This window comes from Camarhynchus parvulus, chromosome 4 (assembly GCF_901933205.1).
Source record: "Camarhynchus parvulus chromosome 4, STF_HiC, whole genome shotgun sequence".
Taxonomy (NCBI): Eukaryota; Metazoa; Chordata; class Aves; order Passeriformes; family Thraupidae; genus Camarhynchus; species Camarhynchus parvulus.
In genome coordinates, this window is record NC_044574.1 from 37,700,708 (window position 1) to 37,714,764 (window position 14,057).

At 37.0% G+C, this 14,057-nt stretch overlaps 1 protein-coding gene across 4 annotated transcripts in view; it reads right to left on the bottom strand.

The window, feature by feature from the left end:
- CLCN3 (chloride voltage-gated channel 3) overlaps positions 1–14,057 on the bottom strand; it is a 60,329-nt gene that overhangs the window by 21,055 nt on the left and 25,217 nt on the right. For all 4 annotated transcript variants that reach the window (XM_030946817.1, XM_030946815.1, XM_030946816.1 and 1 more), the window contains 2 exons: positions 1,824–1,981; positions 783–882 (listed from right to left, as the gene is read on the bottom strand). In XM_030946817.1, coding sequence (XP_030802677.1) covers positions 783–882; positions 1,824–1,981 — 258 coding nt within the window. The remainder of the gene's footprint in view (positions 1–782; positions 883–1,823; positions 1,982–14,057) is intronic.

A 14,057-nucleotide genomic window follows, 5' to 3' on the forward strand; every position in this document is an offset into this window, starting at 1 on the left:
TTACCATGCTTTTTAATAAGCATAGCCTTACTCCACAACTAACTTTCCTAACATTTAATCTAATATGTCTAGATGTCTATTTGAAGTACTTATTTTGAAAAACCGGGCACAAAGTTTGTGATCTTTCCTTACTGCAGGTTTTAGTCACTTCAAACTATACTAACAGAAGCAGCAGCACCGCCTGACCACTGGGCCACAAACTATTGGATGGTTTTAGCTGTAAAATCCATTCTAAAATACGTTAAGAATGAAAGAGAGAATTGAAGTATAAGTCAACAAACTCTATCTGTTAAAGTCAATATTTTCTGTGGAAGAACCTCTGTAAAGGTACAACATAAACATATAGCCAAAATTCACTAGTCCATAAACACATGCTTTACAAGGAAGTGTGCTTGCCAAAACTACGCATATACCAGAGCTACTTTTACAATCAACACATCCACAAGAAATCCTACAGGTAAAAACCAAAATTTTACAGAAAGGGAAAATATAAATCTCAATCACAGGATTAAAGAACATTGATAGCTTAGTAGGCGGAAGTTCAAAAACACTTGAGAAATTCTCTCTAAATTCAGTGAGGATTTTAGTTCCCATCTGATCAGTAAACCCTCACCTCAAAATGGTGAAGCCTGTAAATTGAGATACTCAACTTTTTTCTTCCCTTATGGAACTGTTGTAGTAGACTGAACCATTTCTTAGCTGGGTTGGTGGAGAACAAATGAAAAACACAACAACTATACTTGCTGACAAATAAGAAAAGAATCCTTTGTGTTTTCATTTACCTGATGCCAAACCAGTTAATGTGACTACCAACCATCCTGACCATGCATCGTACAAACTTTTTGTCATCTCCCATGCTGATTCTTTCTTCTTGCTGTTAATCTGCAAAGAGAAATCAGTATGTAGAGCTGTATGTATTTCAGTAATATGAATAATGAAACAAAAGGAAGTATGACATACAAATTGCATGATGCAAGCAAATAAATCCTCTCTTGAAACCACAAGTGTTCTGCTTGTATTTAGTGCTTCACACAGATAAATCAGCTTAATTATTCAGACACCAAGCAACTGACAGAGAAACATATATTTGCTTAATTTAAAGAACTAAAATCCAGGAAATAAAATACCTTCTGTGGCATACACCTAAACTGTGAATTGTACTATTATTTCCCTCCTATACATCAAATTTTTCTGAACTTCAATTGAACTGTTAGCATACTAATAATAAGCTATTTCATGTGACTCAAATTCCAAAACTTCTACTTCAAGTATAAACATCTTTATGTTTAGACTAAAAAACACATAAAAGTAAAATAAAATAAAAATCTGGATAATTACCCTAAAGTACTTCTACACAACAATTATTGTACTGAAAAAGTTGCTATTCTTATTTTATCCTTATGTACTCTGCACACTTAGCTGTAGTGGCAGACACTTGTGTCAGTACAAAAGCAATATGCATCACGCTTCACTTTTCTGTACAAGTACCACCAAAACCACTATTGCACTATTGCAGATACATCTACACTGGAAAATAGCCTTAAATATACTAGCATGAAAAAAATGCAGAACTTTAAAAAAGGTATTTGGGTGACAGGGACCTATTCCCACTCTATTAAATTACTGCTTCTTTTTGAAGTTATAATAATGCTGCAAGACTGCAGGTATCCCACCAAGCAGAGCTTTTTAAACAGTATTCAAGTAGTTCTAGCTGATGTAACTATGTACATATTTAAAGGACATGCATATATTTGTATGTGTTACTAAATCAGACCTTAACTCCAATATCCAACCAAAAAAGTTCTATTATTTATCTCAAGTACCCGTCTATGCCTTTCTCTGTCTTTGCACTTCTCTCGAACCCAGTCAATGGTATGGAAGTCATCATATGTTCCTACTCCAGGAATTGGCTCATCCAGAAGGTCCAGTAAATGTGTTGAACTGTTGATATTTCCTCCATTTGTCATTGTATAATGAGTTCCTGCAGCAGAGAAATACAGGGATCAATTAATTCTGTGATAAATGAAGTATTCAAACTGTGTTCATAGCACAGAAATTTATGAACAATTAATTAAGACACTTTCCATACTAAGCATATTGTTTGTCATTTAGGTCTCCCAATGCTGCACGCCACTCCTCTTTACTGTCATTCAGCTGTAAGTTAAATTTGTGTATTAGTGACTTTGCGTTTCCAGTGGTTAAATAGGAATGTCCTAGTCAAATTATTGTTCTGTTTTGTGTGCAGACTCCAGAAAAACTTCAATAGAAGCAAGTGGAAAAAAAGAGCAACTTTGACCCACATTCAACTTGAAGTTTATTTCAGTCTATGAACTACCAGAGGAAAACCTGTTCGTACAAAAACAAAGCAAGGATGATTAGCTAGAAAGTTCACAGTACCTTCATTTCTAACCAGTAATTTCTAAATATACACTCTATTGATTACCAATCTCTCCTACACATCTAAACCAAACCTAAAATACATTACTAACAGATTTTAAATGCACCTAAAAAGCAACAAGAAACCAAACAAATACTCGTATTTTGTTTTTATATTTTTTTTCAGGTGAATCACAGAGCAGTCCTCGGTAATGAAATTTTGGAAACATTGTATAAAGAAAATATCTTCTGCAAATTTGTCATCACTAGGTAGTTTCTTCACAAGCAGCTTCCAGAGCAACAGCCCAAATATTTACTGCACTGATCAGAATAAGAAGAGCAAGAGGGGGGTACTGAGAAGTTTTCCATTTTCAAAAGTGATAAAAGAAAGTTTTCACTTTTTTTAAGCTTTCAAATGTCATAAATTCTGTAATATATCAGCTTTCTTTTCTTAGTCCTCACTTGTTTGACTAAGAACAAAATATTTTGCCTAACAATATACAGCACACCACAGTAATCTCTATTCATAAAGACATAGGCTCAAGCTGACCAAGATTTCTATCGGTTCAGATAGACAGCAGAACTCATTTCAGTGTAGACTGACACTGGGATTTTTAGACAGTTGGGGGTTTTTTAACCTGGGGTGGGTTTTTTTGGGTTGTTTTTGTGGTTTGTTTGTTTATTTGTTTATTTCCAGGCTTCTTTAATTGAACTTCTTGGAATTGTCATCAGAAATTTCCAACTAACCAAAAACCAAAACTAACAAACAAATAGCTTGTCAAAGGACCTACCTGTAAACTTCCAAATGTTATAAATGCTGAATTCACCAGCCCAAGCCCTCATAATAACTCACAGTTACATTTACACATAACTAAAATGTGCCTTTTCCCTTTACAAATGTGAATTCTAAGATCTAGAAGAAGCAGTGTGACACCTGGCATTACACTATGACCAAAGTGGCGCCTCGGTCATCCATTGCTTAAGAGGTCATGTTGATGCCTACTATAACATATTGTTTATTCAGACATTTTCTTAGTGGTGAAAGACAAAACAAGAAAATAGTACAAAATTCATATGAAGACAAAATGCAATTATAATTTTCAAGATACACAAACAACTAGTATTACAAATTCTATAAAGATTAAAAGAAAAGTACAGAAAACAATGCAAATGTAGCAGACAGTTCCCCAATAACACCAATACTGTTCTCTTATGTGAGCCTGGCTGCCATCTTTACCTTAATACCTTTTTCCCCAGTCTATGCCATACTAAATTCCACCTCATCTATTTCCCATAGCTAAGCCCTGTAAATCTCTTCCCAAAGCTGCTGCTAGTCTCTCTTAAGGCAGACGTAAAGAAGCATTACCTATGCTTCCATTAGTAAAAGGCTAACAACAATTTAAATCAGGTTTGCTAATAGAGGTGATTGTGAAAACCTTGCTTTAGGATAAGGAATTCAATTCCCTTGCCACTTCCAATTCTCCTAACTAGAAGTCTAAAATACATGTCTGGATAGCTGAAAGGGCAAGGTGATCTTGTGGAAGAGATACTAACAAAATTCACAGTGTGATAACTAGTTTAGCTCTCAGAATTAAGACAGTAACAGAATACATTATTAAAATATTATTTTTACATGAAATCAGCTTCCTCTGGCAAAGCAAGGGGACATAAATTAACCTCACCCACAGCTTAATTATTAATCTCCTACAAAGCCCCAATGTGATGACACAGTTTCCTGAACCTGAGTGAGCAGGGTTGGGCAAAAGCTTGTCTTTGCTCTGGAGGAGTTGGTTTTATGCCCTGCTATAAATGAAGCAGTACCGAACTACAAGGAGCATGCAATCCTATGCCACAGAAAGCAAAGGAAAGTTGAGAGTTATAAATCAATCACAAAGAGTAAAAGATTATTTTATGCATATCACAAGGTGCTGAATTGGAATTCCCACCAGGGGATTATCAGAGATGCTATCATCAGAGATGGCATTATACTAATTGCACCTGACCCACAGCAGAACTTGGAGCAGATTACAAACGATGATGGTCATTGTCCAGATACAGTAAAAATCCCACTGAAAGTATATCACATTCCTACTTTGCCAACAGTTGCTGGCACACCAAATACTGGAATATAAGTGATTTTTGTGTGATGGGGAAGAGAGACAGAAGAAGATACGAAGCTGAAGAGGAGGTTTTGTTGAATACAGAGCTGTCATGAGTGCCTGATGCAACAAATGAATAGCTGTAATCTTGCACCAAGAGAAAAAACAGGCAGCAATGAGTGTGGTAGAAAGGCTTCCTTAGAGGACCATGTAGAGGACAACTCTACAAAATCTGCTGCTCGGTATCTAAGATACAGAACTCTGAGATAACATTCTCCTGCTAGAATTATGATCTATGTAGTATACAACTATTCTAAAGCAGATGTTAGAGAAAGATATTTTTACTAAGACTCAACATTTTTCCAACCTTTCTACCCTTCCTTCTCTAGAATTTCACACAGCAAGATGCTCCTTCCAGGTATGAAGATAATGATTCTCATCAGCATAAATGCGTAAATTCTCACTATTTACTCCCAGTTCCAAAGTCTCATTAAATGCATTTTCAATGCAATGTTAAAACCCTTACCAGGACACAAATATTTCATCACAACATTCTAACCATCAGGCAGATGGTTGGATCAATCATCATTACCTAGATAAATTGTAGCACTTAGCAAACCTTCAGAAATATTTCCCCTTCTGTCCTCTCCCTCTTCCCCACTCCTGAAGTTTCAAGATGCTTTCACAGGCTACGTGCTTTTCACCACAACAGCAGCAGTTTTGGTCTTAAAAACCACAACAAGCACTTAGCATACAAGATGTATAGGTATAGCTTCTAGCTATGATAAGAGAACACTTCTAAAGTTTGTATGAGGACACCCAAGTCATTTTGGGGCTGTAAAGAAAGTAAAGCCTCTTTGTTACATATGAGTTTGCTTAAGTTTTTATGAGATTGGAAGGTAATGGTAAAAGTGGCATGCAGAACTTTAATTAGTACTGCTATTCCAAACTAACCCATGTTACTAGAGAAAGGGAAACAGTAGATTGATGTTCTCAGAGACTTATTACAATTCGTAAGAATCCTTATAAAGCAAACACAGTCATTATACACTTTGCAAAAATAAGGCAAAATCACAGAACAGATTAGGTTCAAAGACCTTAAAGATCATCTAGCTCTTGGGCAAAGATACCTTTCACTAGACAGGTTGCTCAAAGTCCCATCCAACCTGGCCCTGAACACTTTCAGGCATGGGGCATCTACAGCTTATCTGGGCATCCTGTTCCAGTGCCTCACCACCATCACAGTAAAGAATTTCTTCCAGAATCTAATCTAAACTTTCTCTCCATCTGAAGCCTTTCCCCCTCGTCCTGACACTATGCACCCTTATAAATAGTCTTTCTCCATCCTTCTTGTAGGCTCCTTTCAGGTACTGGAAGGCAACAATTACATCACCTCAAAACCTCTTTTCCAGGCTGAACAAACCCAACCCTCTCAGCCCATAGGAGAGGTGCTCCAGCTCTGTGATCATCTTGGTGTCCCTCTACTGGACTTGCTCCAATAGGTCCTTCCTGTCCTGGGGACCCAGAGCTGGATGCAGTCCTGCAGGTGGGGTCTCATCAGAGGAGAGGAGCAGAATCCCTCCCTGGCCCTGCTGCCCACCCTGCTTTGGACGCAGCCCAGGACATGTTTGGCTTTCCTGGCTGCAAGTGCACATGGCCAGGTCATGTCCAGCTTCTCATCCATCAATAACCCATTGCACTTGGTCTTGTTAAACATCATGAGACTCCCATGGGCTCACTACTGGAGCTTGTCTAGGCCCCTCTGGATGGTATTCCATCCTTCAGGAGTGTCAACAGCACCTCTCAGCTTGGTGTCATCTACAGATTTGCCAAGCACCACTCAATCCCTTCACCTATGTCATTAATGAAGATATTAAATAACACCAGTCTCAATATGGACCCCTGAGGGACACCACTTGTCATTTATCTTCATCAAGACTCTGAGCCATTTATACCCCTACCCTCTGGATGTGACCATTCAAGTAATTTCTTATCCATCTAGTGGCCTGTTCATGAAATCCATCTCTGTCCAGTTTAGAAAGAAGGATGTTGTGGGGGCCCATGTCAAAGGCTTTACAGAAGAACAGATAAACGATATCTGTAACCCTTCCCTTTTTCACTGATGGAATCAGCTTCCCATAGAAGGCCACTGGGTCAGTCAGGCAGGAACCTTGGCGAAGCTGTGTGGCTGTCCTGAATCTCAATATGTAACTGCTCTGAGCTGTTGCAATCACAGACTGCAAGCTTATAGACAGTAGGCTTCTAGACAATAAAAGCAACACGCTTCTTCAGAAAAAGGAAACTCTTTGGGGGAGTCACTTACTCTAAGTCTTAAATGAACTACCTTCTAGAAAGGCAGCTGACTTTTGCTATCCTTCCATGCATGTAATTCCAAGCCTTGAGCACAATCCTTTCTCAGCAATCAGCTCTGGTATTGCTAAAGAACTGTTTCAACTGAAGTTGTTAAAAAAAGAAAGTGCAACATTAAAAGAAAAAAACTGTAATAAGTACTAAGGTTAGCAGTTGAACACTGTACTTTGGGACACCTGATGAGAATGAAGGACAAGAAAAACAAAAATGCTGCACAAAAGAAACCAGAAGAAAAGTGGATTCCAACATCATAAAAAAAGCTTTTATGTCTGAAGAAGTGAAGGATTTTTTCTTTTTTTTTAATTTTATTTTAATGAGAACATAAAAAACACAATCCAAAATTGCTTGAGAAGATACTATGCCTGACAAAAAACCAACAGTCCTTACCATGCTGCTCTCCTGCATTTCTTTTTGAACATGAAGTTATACTCAATGGCTGTTGGGTCCCAACACTGATCCAACTTCCTGCTTTGCCTAGCTAGTTTCTGCCAATGGAACCACCAGGTTAAAAAATTAGAGATTTTGCTATACTCACAGAAGCTGCTTTATATATCAGGATTCCTCCCTGTCTTTTGTCCCTCATTAAGGCAATGAATATCTCTTCTTTCATATTTTACAAGTGTGCCTCATACAAGTGGTACTCAATCTTGATTGATGCTGGAACTATGATAAACATGTTGGAAAGCTGATTTATGCAGGTTACACACAGCAATTTTTAGACCGTGCACAGTATTTTTAAAAGCTGCCTCACCTCCTGCAGGAGTAATCCTATACTGCTTCGTCTTTCTTCAACTCAGGAGATTTCTTTCAAATTTAAAAATAACCCTGGAACACATGCAGCTGATGAAAAATGTGTTTTTAAATGAAAAATACCTGGTAAGTTTATAGCTAATTTATTTCACACAAGAAAGGGGTTTAACAACATACATGCTGCTCCTGATTCATGCATAACTGTTCAACAATCCTCCCCAACTCTTCCCTTGTAGGCTGTGTTCCTTCTTTTCTCATGAAAATAATGAGAAGAGAAACATTGAGATTTAAGACAAATGCTACATCCTGCATAGTCAAACGATGCACAACAGATTTTTCTGTGGTAATCCACCACGTGACTATCTGAACAATTACCCAGTATCACCTAGAGAACAAATCCCCACAGCTACACCCCCGCAAGAGAATAAGGTACAGAACTGAGACATGAACAGGCTTCTCAAGAGGGTGGCTATCAGAGTTAACAAGGGACCATAATCTTAGGATAAAGCTTAAGACCCCTTCTATATGCCATCTTCTGAAGGCACATCACAAAATACACCATTGTCTCAAACTGAGCCTATATTACCTTATTCCAGTTTAAGAAATGAGACATGTCCCTCTTGGGACATAATTACACAGTAGGACTGAGCTGATCTAATTGCCTGCTGGCACACAAAGAGTAGATCTCGCTCCCCCTATTTCTCCCTGCTCTTCTTGGTCACAGACTCCAACTCTCACCCTTGGATCAGCTCTGTCACCCTTGATCTGACTGCACAGTAAACCAACCCAACATACTAATCCAACTAAGCAGACAAACTAAAAACAACAAAAAAATCTGCCATTATAAGGAACTGGAATCAAGTTTCTGTGCTGCTGGAGAAGAAACAGAGCCAGTGCATAGGCAAAAACTGAGAGAATAGATGGGCAGCAACAAGTTCAGCCCCTTCCATAGCAACGAACTGTCAGACTAGTTATCCTGAAATACATAAACGCACCCTTGGGGTCTTGTTAGATTTTAATTATAACTTTCTGCTAGAAACAAAACTATAAATATTAATGTCCAGACATCATACAGTAACATCTATTTCACAGAGCTCAAAAATCCCTAAGGTTTAGAAACATTCCAGAGTTGTGAAAACAACAACAACAGATAAACAATGTCAATGCTGTATTCAATGGCAAAGCAATAACAGGACCTAATTTCTCAAAGGTATTTCTCTACAAGCTATGTAATTGTTAACTCTTACAGCAAGAATAGTTGCTGCTGCTCACCCATCCCTTTTTCTAAACAACACACAACTACATAGCATTTGCCTCAGCTGCTGTTCTTATGGCTGACAGCAGTGCAACATATCTCCTTTGGGCTACTCCCAGCAGCACAAAAGGAAGAAGGAAAAAAATAAATGCACCTCTGGGAGTGAAAATGAAGTTAGTCAGATTACAGTAAAGGATGGAATAAGCTCCCCCTGACATGACCATCCAAATCTGCTGAGTGTTAAAATCAGCAGGGGCTGTAGCTTTGCAGAGGCCAGGTTCTAATCCAAGGCTTTGCTTCACCCGTGTGTCCTTGGGCATTAGGTGCCAAGGGGAGTGGAGGCAGGGAAGCACCCTGTGTGCAATGCACGCTGGAAGGATCACTTACGCTTTTAACAAAGAAGATTCGTATACACAAGGCATGTGTGAGTGCCTCAGATTCTTTCTGTCGCCATATTCAGACCTCAAAGTATGAGGCTTTCAATTAAAAAGAAACAATCATCATCAGTTTATTTTAATTTGTCTGTAACCACTCAAAAAGAGTAATTAAGCACTGTTTTCCTTTTCTTGGCTAGAAGCAATTTTTACACTTCCGATCAGAAGCACAGCACAAAATGCCAGTGTTATTCGCTACTGTTGATGATTACTGATTTTAAAGTCTTTGTAATCAATTAATACATTCCACCTGCAACTTTGAATTTTCAGCATGTCTCCTCAGTTAGCTCTTCTAAATGCATCAAAGGCTTTCAAACAAAAACTGGTCTCTGCATTACAATCAAAATGCATATAGAATTGACACAAGTATATATACACAAACAAAAAAATCAGCTGGAAAAAATCTAATAAATGGGAAATAGGAAGATATGGAACAAGTTTTGAGGAACAAGGATAAGTTGTTCTATTTACCAAAGTACTGCATGATAATATCCTCCATTTCATCTGCTCCCAAACAGGTCTGGGTTTAAAAATAATCTTTTAAAAAGTAGGAGTGAAATCAAAGTTCAATACTAGCACCTCTGAGTTAAACCAAGACTTTTGAAGATTTGTGTCCACCACAAATGGATATAGGGGAAAAAAAAAAAAAAAAACAAAACCCGGAGTTTTGATTTTTCAGTTTAGGTGAAACAAACATTTCTGTTTCTATGATGCAGAACCAAATAAATGATTTACTGCTATAGATTTCTTTTTTTGTAGTCATAAAGACAGATGGACTATGTTTATTTAATTATGTCTGTGATGAATAGTGACTTCAGATATGCAAGTGAAAAGTTATTGAGATCCTCCCACTACTAAATTTACAACTTATATTTAAGATGAATAATGAGGAAGGAGATGAGAAAAATGGAAGGTATAAAAATATATAAAGTTAGAGAAAGCAAGCATTAAAAAAGGGAAGTTATCTATGATCTGACAATGACCAAGGCCATCAGAGTCAGAATGCCAGAAATTTAGATAATTAGATTTCTAAGTGCCGCTGCTGCATTTCAATAAGAGCAACTTACTTATATGTTGTTTTAGAGGGCAAAGACAGGATTCAGCAAAAATAAGAATTCTGTTAATATGATTATCCCAATCAGACCTCATTCAGGCCCAAGGAGGGCATAATCTGGGTCTGTTTAATTAGCTTGCTAATATCTCAAATAAAAATACATCAAAAAATTATTTCCAAAATTGAGAAACATGCTTCACAGAGAACCTTACCAGTTATACACCACATGCAAACAGATAACCTGTAACTACCTAAATGAACTGCACTTACATCTGATGGTACTTCATGTTAACCACCAAAGTCAAATATGCTAAATTCATAGTTGAAAATCCTTATCCCTCTTTTATACAAGGAACGTAAAAATAAAGCACAGCAGAAATACAGTGCCATAATCACACTGAGTTTCTCCAAGTTAGGTTTTCTCTCAAAGTACTTAGAGAATGATAATAAACTTGACCACATTTTCTGTTGTATGTAATTAATCTAGAAAAATAATTTTTTAACTCACTCTCTGCAACTAATAAAATTTCAGAGTCAAGCTCTAGCTCTGAGCATGTGTACACAACTTTCATATCCATTTGTTTCAAAAGTCACACTGGTATTGACTTTTGACTTATTACTAATTCTTAAACATAAGAGGACCTTAACTAGAAATGCAGCCTAAAATGCCAAAGTATAAGTTTTATCACTTAAGAGCATGTGAACTGGCTCAATATACATCTGACTCAAAGCCTTCCTAGGCTATTATTAAATATTCTCTGCCCCACAGTTTACAGTAACAGGTGTGGCTCCAGGTGGCTGAGAGGTTTCCCCTGTTACTATCAGTATTTTCTAAGCAAGAGAAGTTGCACCTTCATGGCTGGGGACTGGTGTATGATGAATGAAATAGTGGCTTATCTCCCACAAAAATTAGGTTTACGAAAACTAAGCCATCAGTAGATCTGGCATGTTTTTTTATACATGTAGTTTTCACATCTCCTGGCTACTGACTCTATCAGAGATTATTAGTGGAACAAAATCTCATTAATTTTGCTTGAGGACTTCCAATTTCTTAAATCTAAGACATGTTTATGTACGTGCAGAAAATAACTAGGAGTCAACAAAGCCTGTGCCTACTAAAGTAAAGTCTTGCTTGATCTGGTAGCCCAGCCACTATACATGTTCTGCTGTTGCTCAGATTTCAAATTTTTAAAGTGGGATAAAATTAATGCTTATTTAGGAATAATAAAAAGAGGGTCAGGGGTAAGAGAATCAGTGTAAGCATGTATGTGAATGGCTGGAAGACAAGCAAGATACTGATCATTCTGAACTTTCAAAAGGGTCAAGGTAGTAAAAATGATGCAAAGATAAATCTGAGGGCAACACAAGTAATTTATTTACATATGTTGCAGTATATGGTTTGTTATATGAAAAATTCTTACAAAAATGTACAGGCCAGTTAGTTGGGATATATGCAATCCTACATCAGAACTTTTAAACCCTTTCTGAGAAGTAGTATTTTTAACTCTTATTTAGTAGAGAATGGAGCAGAAGTGAACTGTGTTCCTGAATTTTTATTTGTGTGTCAGGGAGGATAAGTAGGTCTGGAACAATGCATTTAGTATCACATAAAAAGAAATATTAGGACAGCACAAGTCAAAGAAGCTCCTGGTAAGAAGTATTCAATAATATCTGTTTAGCTTTTTTTTAAGAGACAGTAGTGAGTAATCAACATAAAAGATAAATCAATTAATAAATACATAGTTTTTTGAATTTTTCCATTTGATGTTTCATAGTGTACTTGCATGGGGGGAAAAAACCATCTTAATGCAAGCTAACAGATCAGGCCTTTAATAATAATGTATTATAATACTTTGTATTTCATCTCACTGAACATTAATGAAGATCGTTAATTAAACCTCAAAGACCCCTGCTGATTTAAACAGTCATTTCATAATTGCTGAGGTACAGCTACTTTGGGTGAGCCACTGCAGTCAATTAGTACAACAAATGCTTTGATGTTATACAGCAATTTTGCATGATGTGAACATTACTCTGCAGGACATATATATGAGTTGTGAGTATGTGAATAAGGGGAAAAATCACCAGCCTTCGACAATTAAGTCTGCTTTCTTGGAATATCTTTACCCATGATCTCTGAGCTTGTTATCACAATGCTGTGAAATCTACATGAGAGGAAAATAAAAATCTTGGTAGCACACAAAGTAATGTGAAGAATTTACTTTCAATTTCTGGTTTTGTCTGCTAGCATTTTGAGCTTTATTTTAATAGCTGAATCACAATAACAGAGTACTGTGACGTTGTAAACCAGCAGGAAATACTCACAAATTTTGGTTACATCTATTCAAACAAACTGGTCTGGAGTCACCTCCTTATGAGACATATTGTTGTGGTTTGATTAGCACTTGAAAAATTCAGAATTGCAAAAGATTTTGGTAACACTATTCAGGTTTTGGATTTTTTTTAATCTAAACTCACTAGAGCAAGCCCAAAAAGCACAAGTAACATTTGTTTTGAAATACAGTATTACAATATGGGAAGCACAAGCCCTAATAGAATTCAGTGGAACTGCAAAAATGACAAGTCACAACTGGGAATTGTCTTGCTGGCCCCCAGCAGTGTCACCACAATGGAACTACCTAGCTGAATCCTCCACAGCCTTCATTACAGTATTTGCAAACATTATGTTTAACAGCAATACTCCAGTGTGGCACACACCACTTTACACTGCAAATATCTACTTTTTGTATTGTAAAAATAAACTAAAACCTGTTATTTTCCATACAGCTGATCACATTTCAATGTCTAACTATAACTGCAGAGTCTGAAAGTGTCATGTTAGGACTGTTTTGCAGTTCTCATATTTAAATCTATCTACAAATCTAAACTCACAGAATGGTTGAGGTTGGAAGGGATCTCTGGAAGTTATCTTGTCCAAGCCCCCTCCTCAAGCAGGGCCACCTAGAGCTGTTTTCCCAGGACTATGTCCACATGGCTTTTGAATATCTCTGAGGAGGGAAATTTCACAATCTGACCTGTTACAGTGCTCAGTGAGAACCTGTTTGCCGATGTTTAGATGTTCAGAGGGCACCTCCCGTGTTTGGTCTGTGCCCATTGCCTCTGGTCCCGTCACGGGGCACTGCTGAGAAGTGCCTGTCTCCACGTTCTTTGCACCTTCCCTTCGGGTATTTATATTCAGCCTTGATAAGATCCCAAATTCACGTTTTGCAAATCTTTTAAGAAAACACTCGCCTCAATTTCTCAGAAGTGGTTCTAAAATCTGACTTAGGTAGTGTAAAATTTGCTTGTCTAAAATGAACTGTATTGGAACTTGTTGATGTTCTTAAGATATGCTGAAAAACATTCTAAGAATCATAAAAAGACAACAAATAACCTTCTATGTAAACTACTAAAAGACAGATAAATTGTCAGATGAAAATAAATTATGATCTAATTTATTTACAGAAATAAGAGTTTGCATGGACATGCAAACCAATAATTACATGGAGAGAAAAAAATCATTTTATGTAAATCATCTCTCTATTCTCAGCCTACCTCCTCTCTAATGCTTACGCCAGCAGCTATAAATGTTGATAACTTTCTAATTTTAGATTGCCCAATTTAACAAAAGTAGGAATTCACTACATTTATTGTTTTAAATACCACATTGTAACCATCCAATCCAAACAAGAAAACATACTTATATCCTCATAATTTGA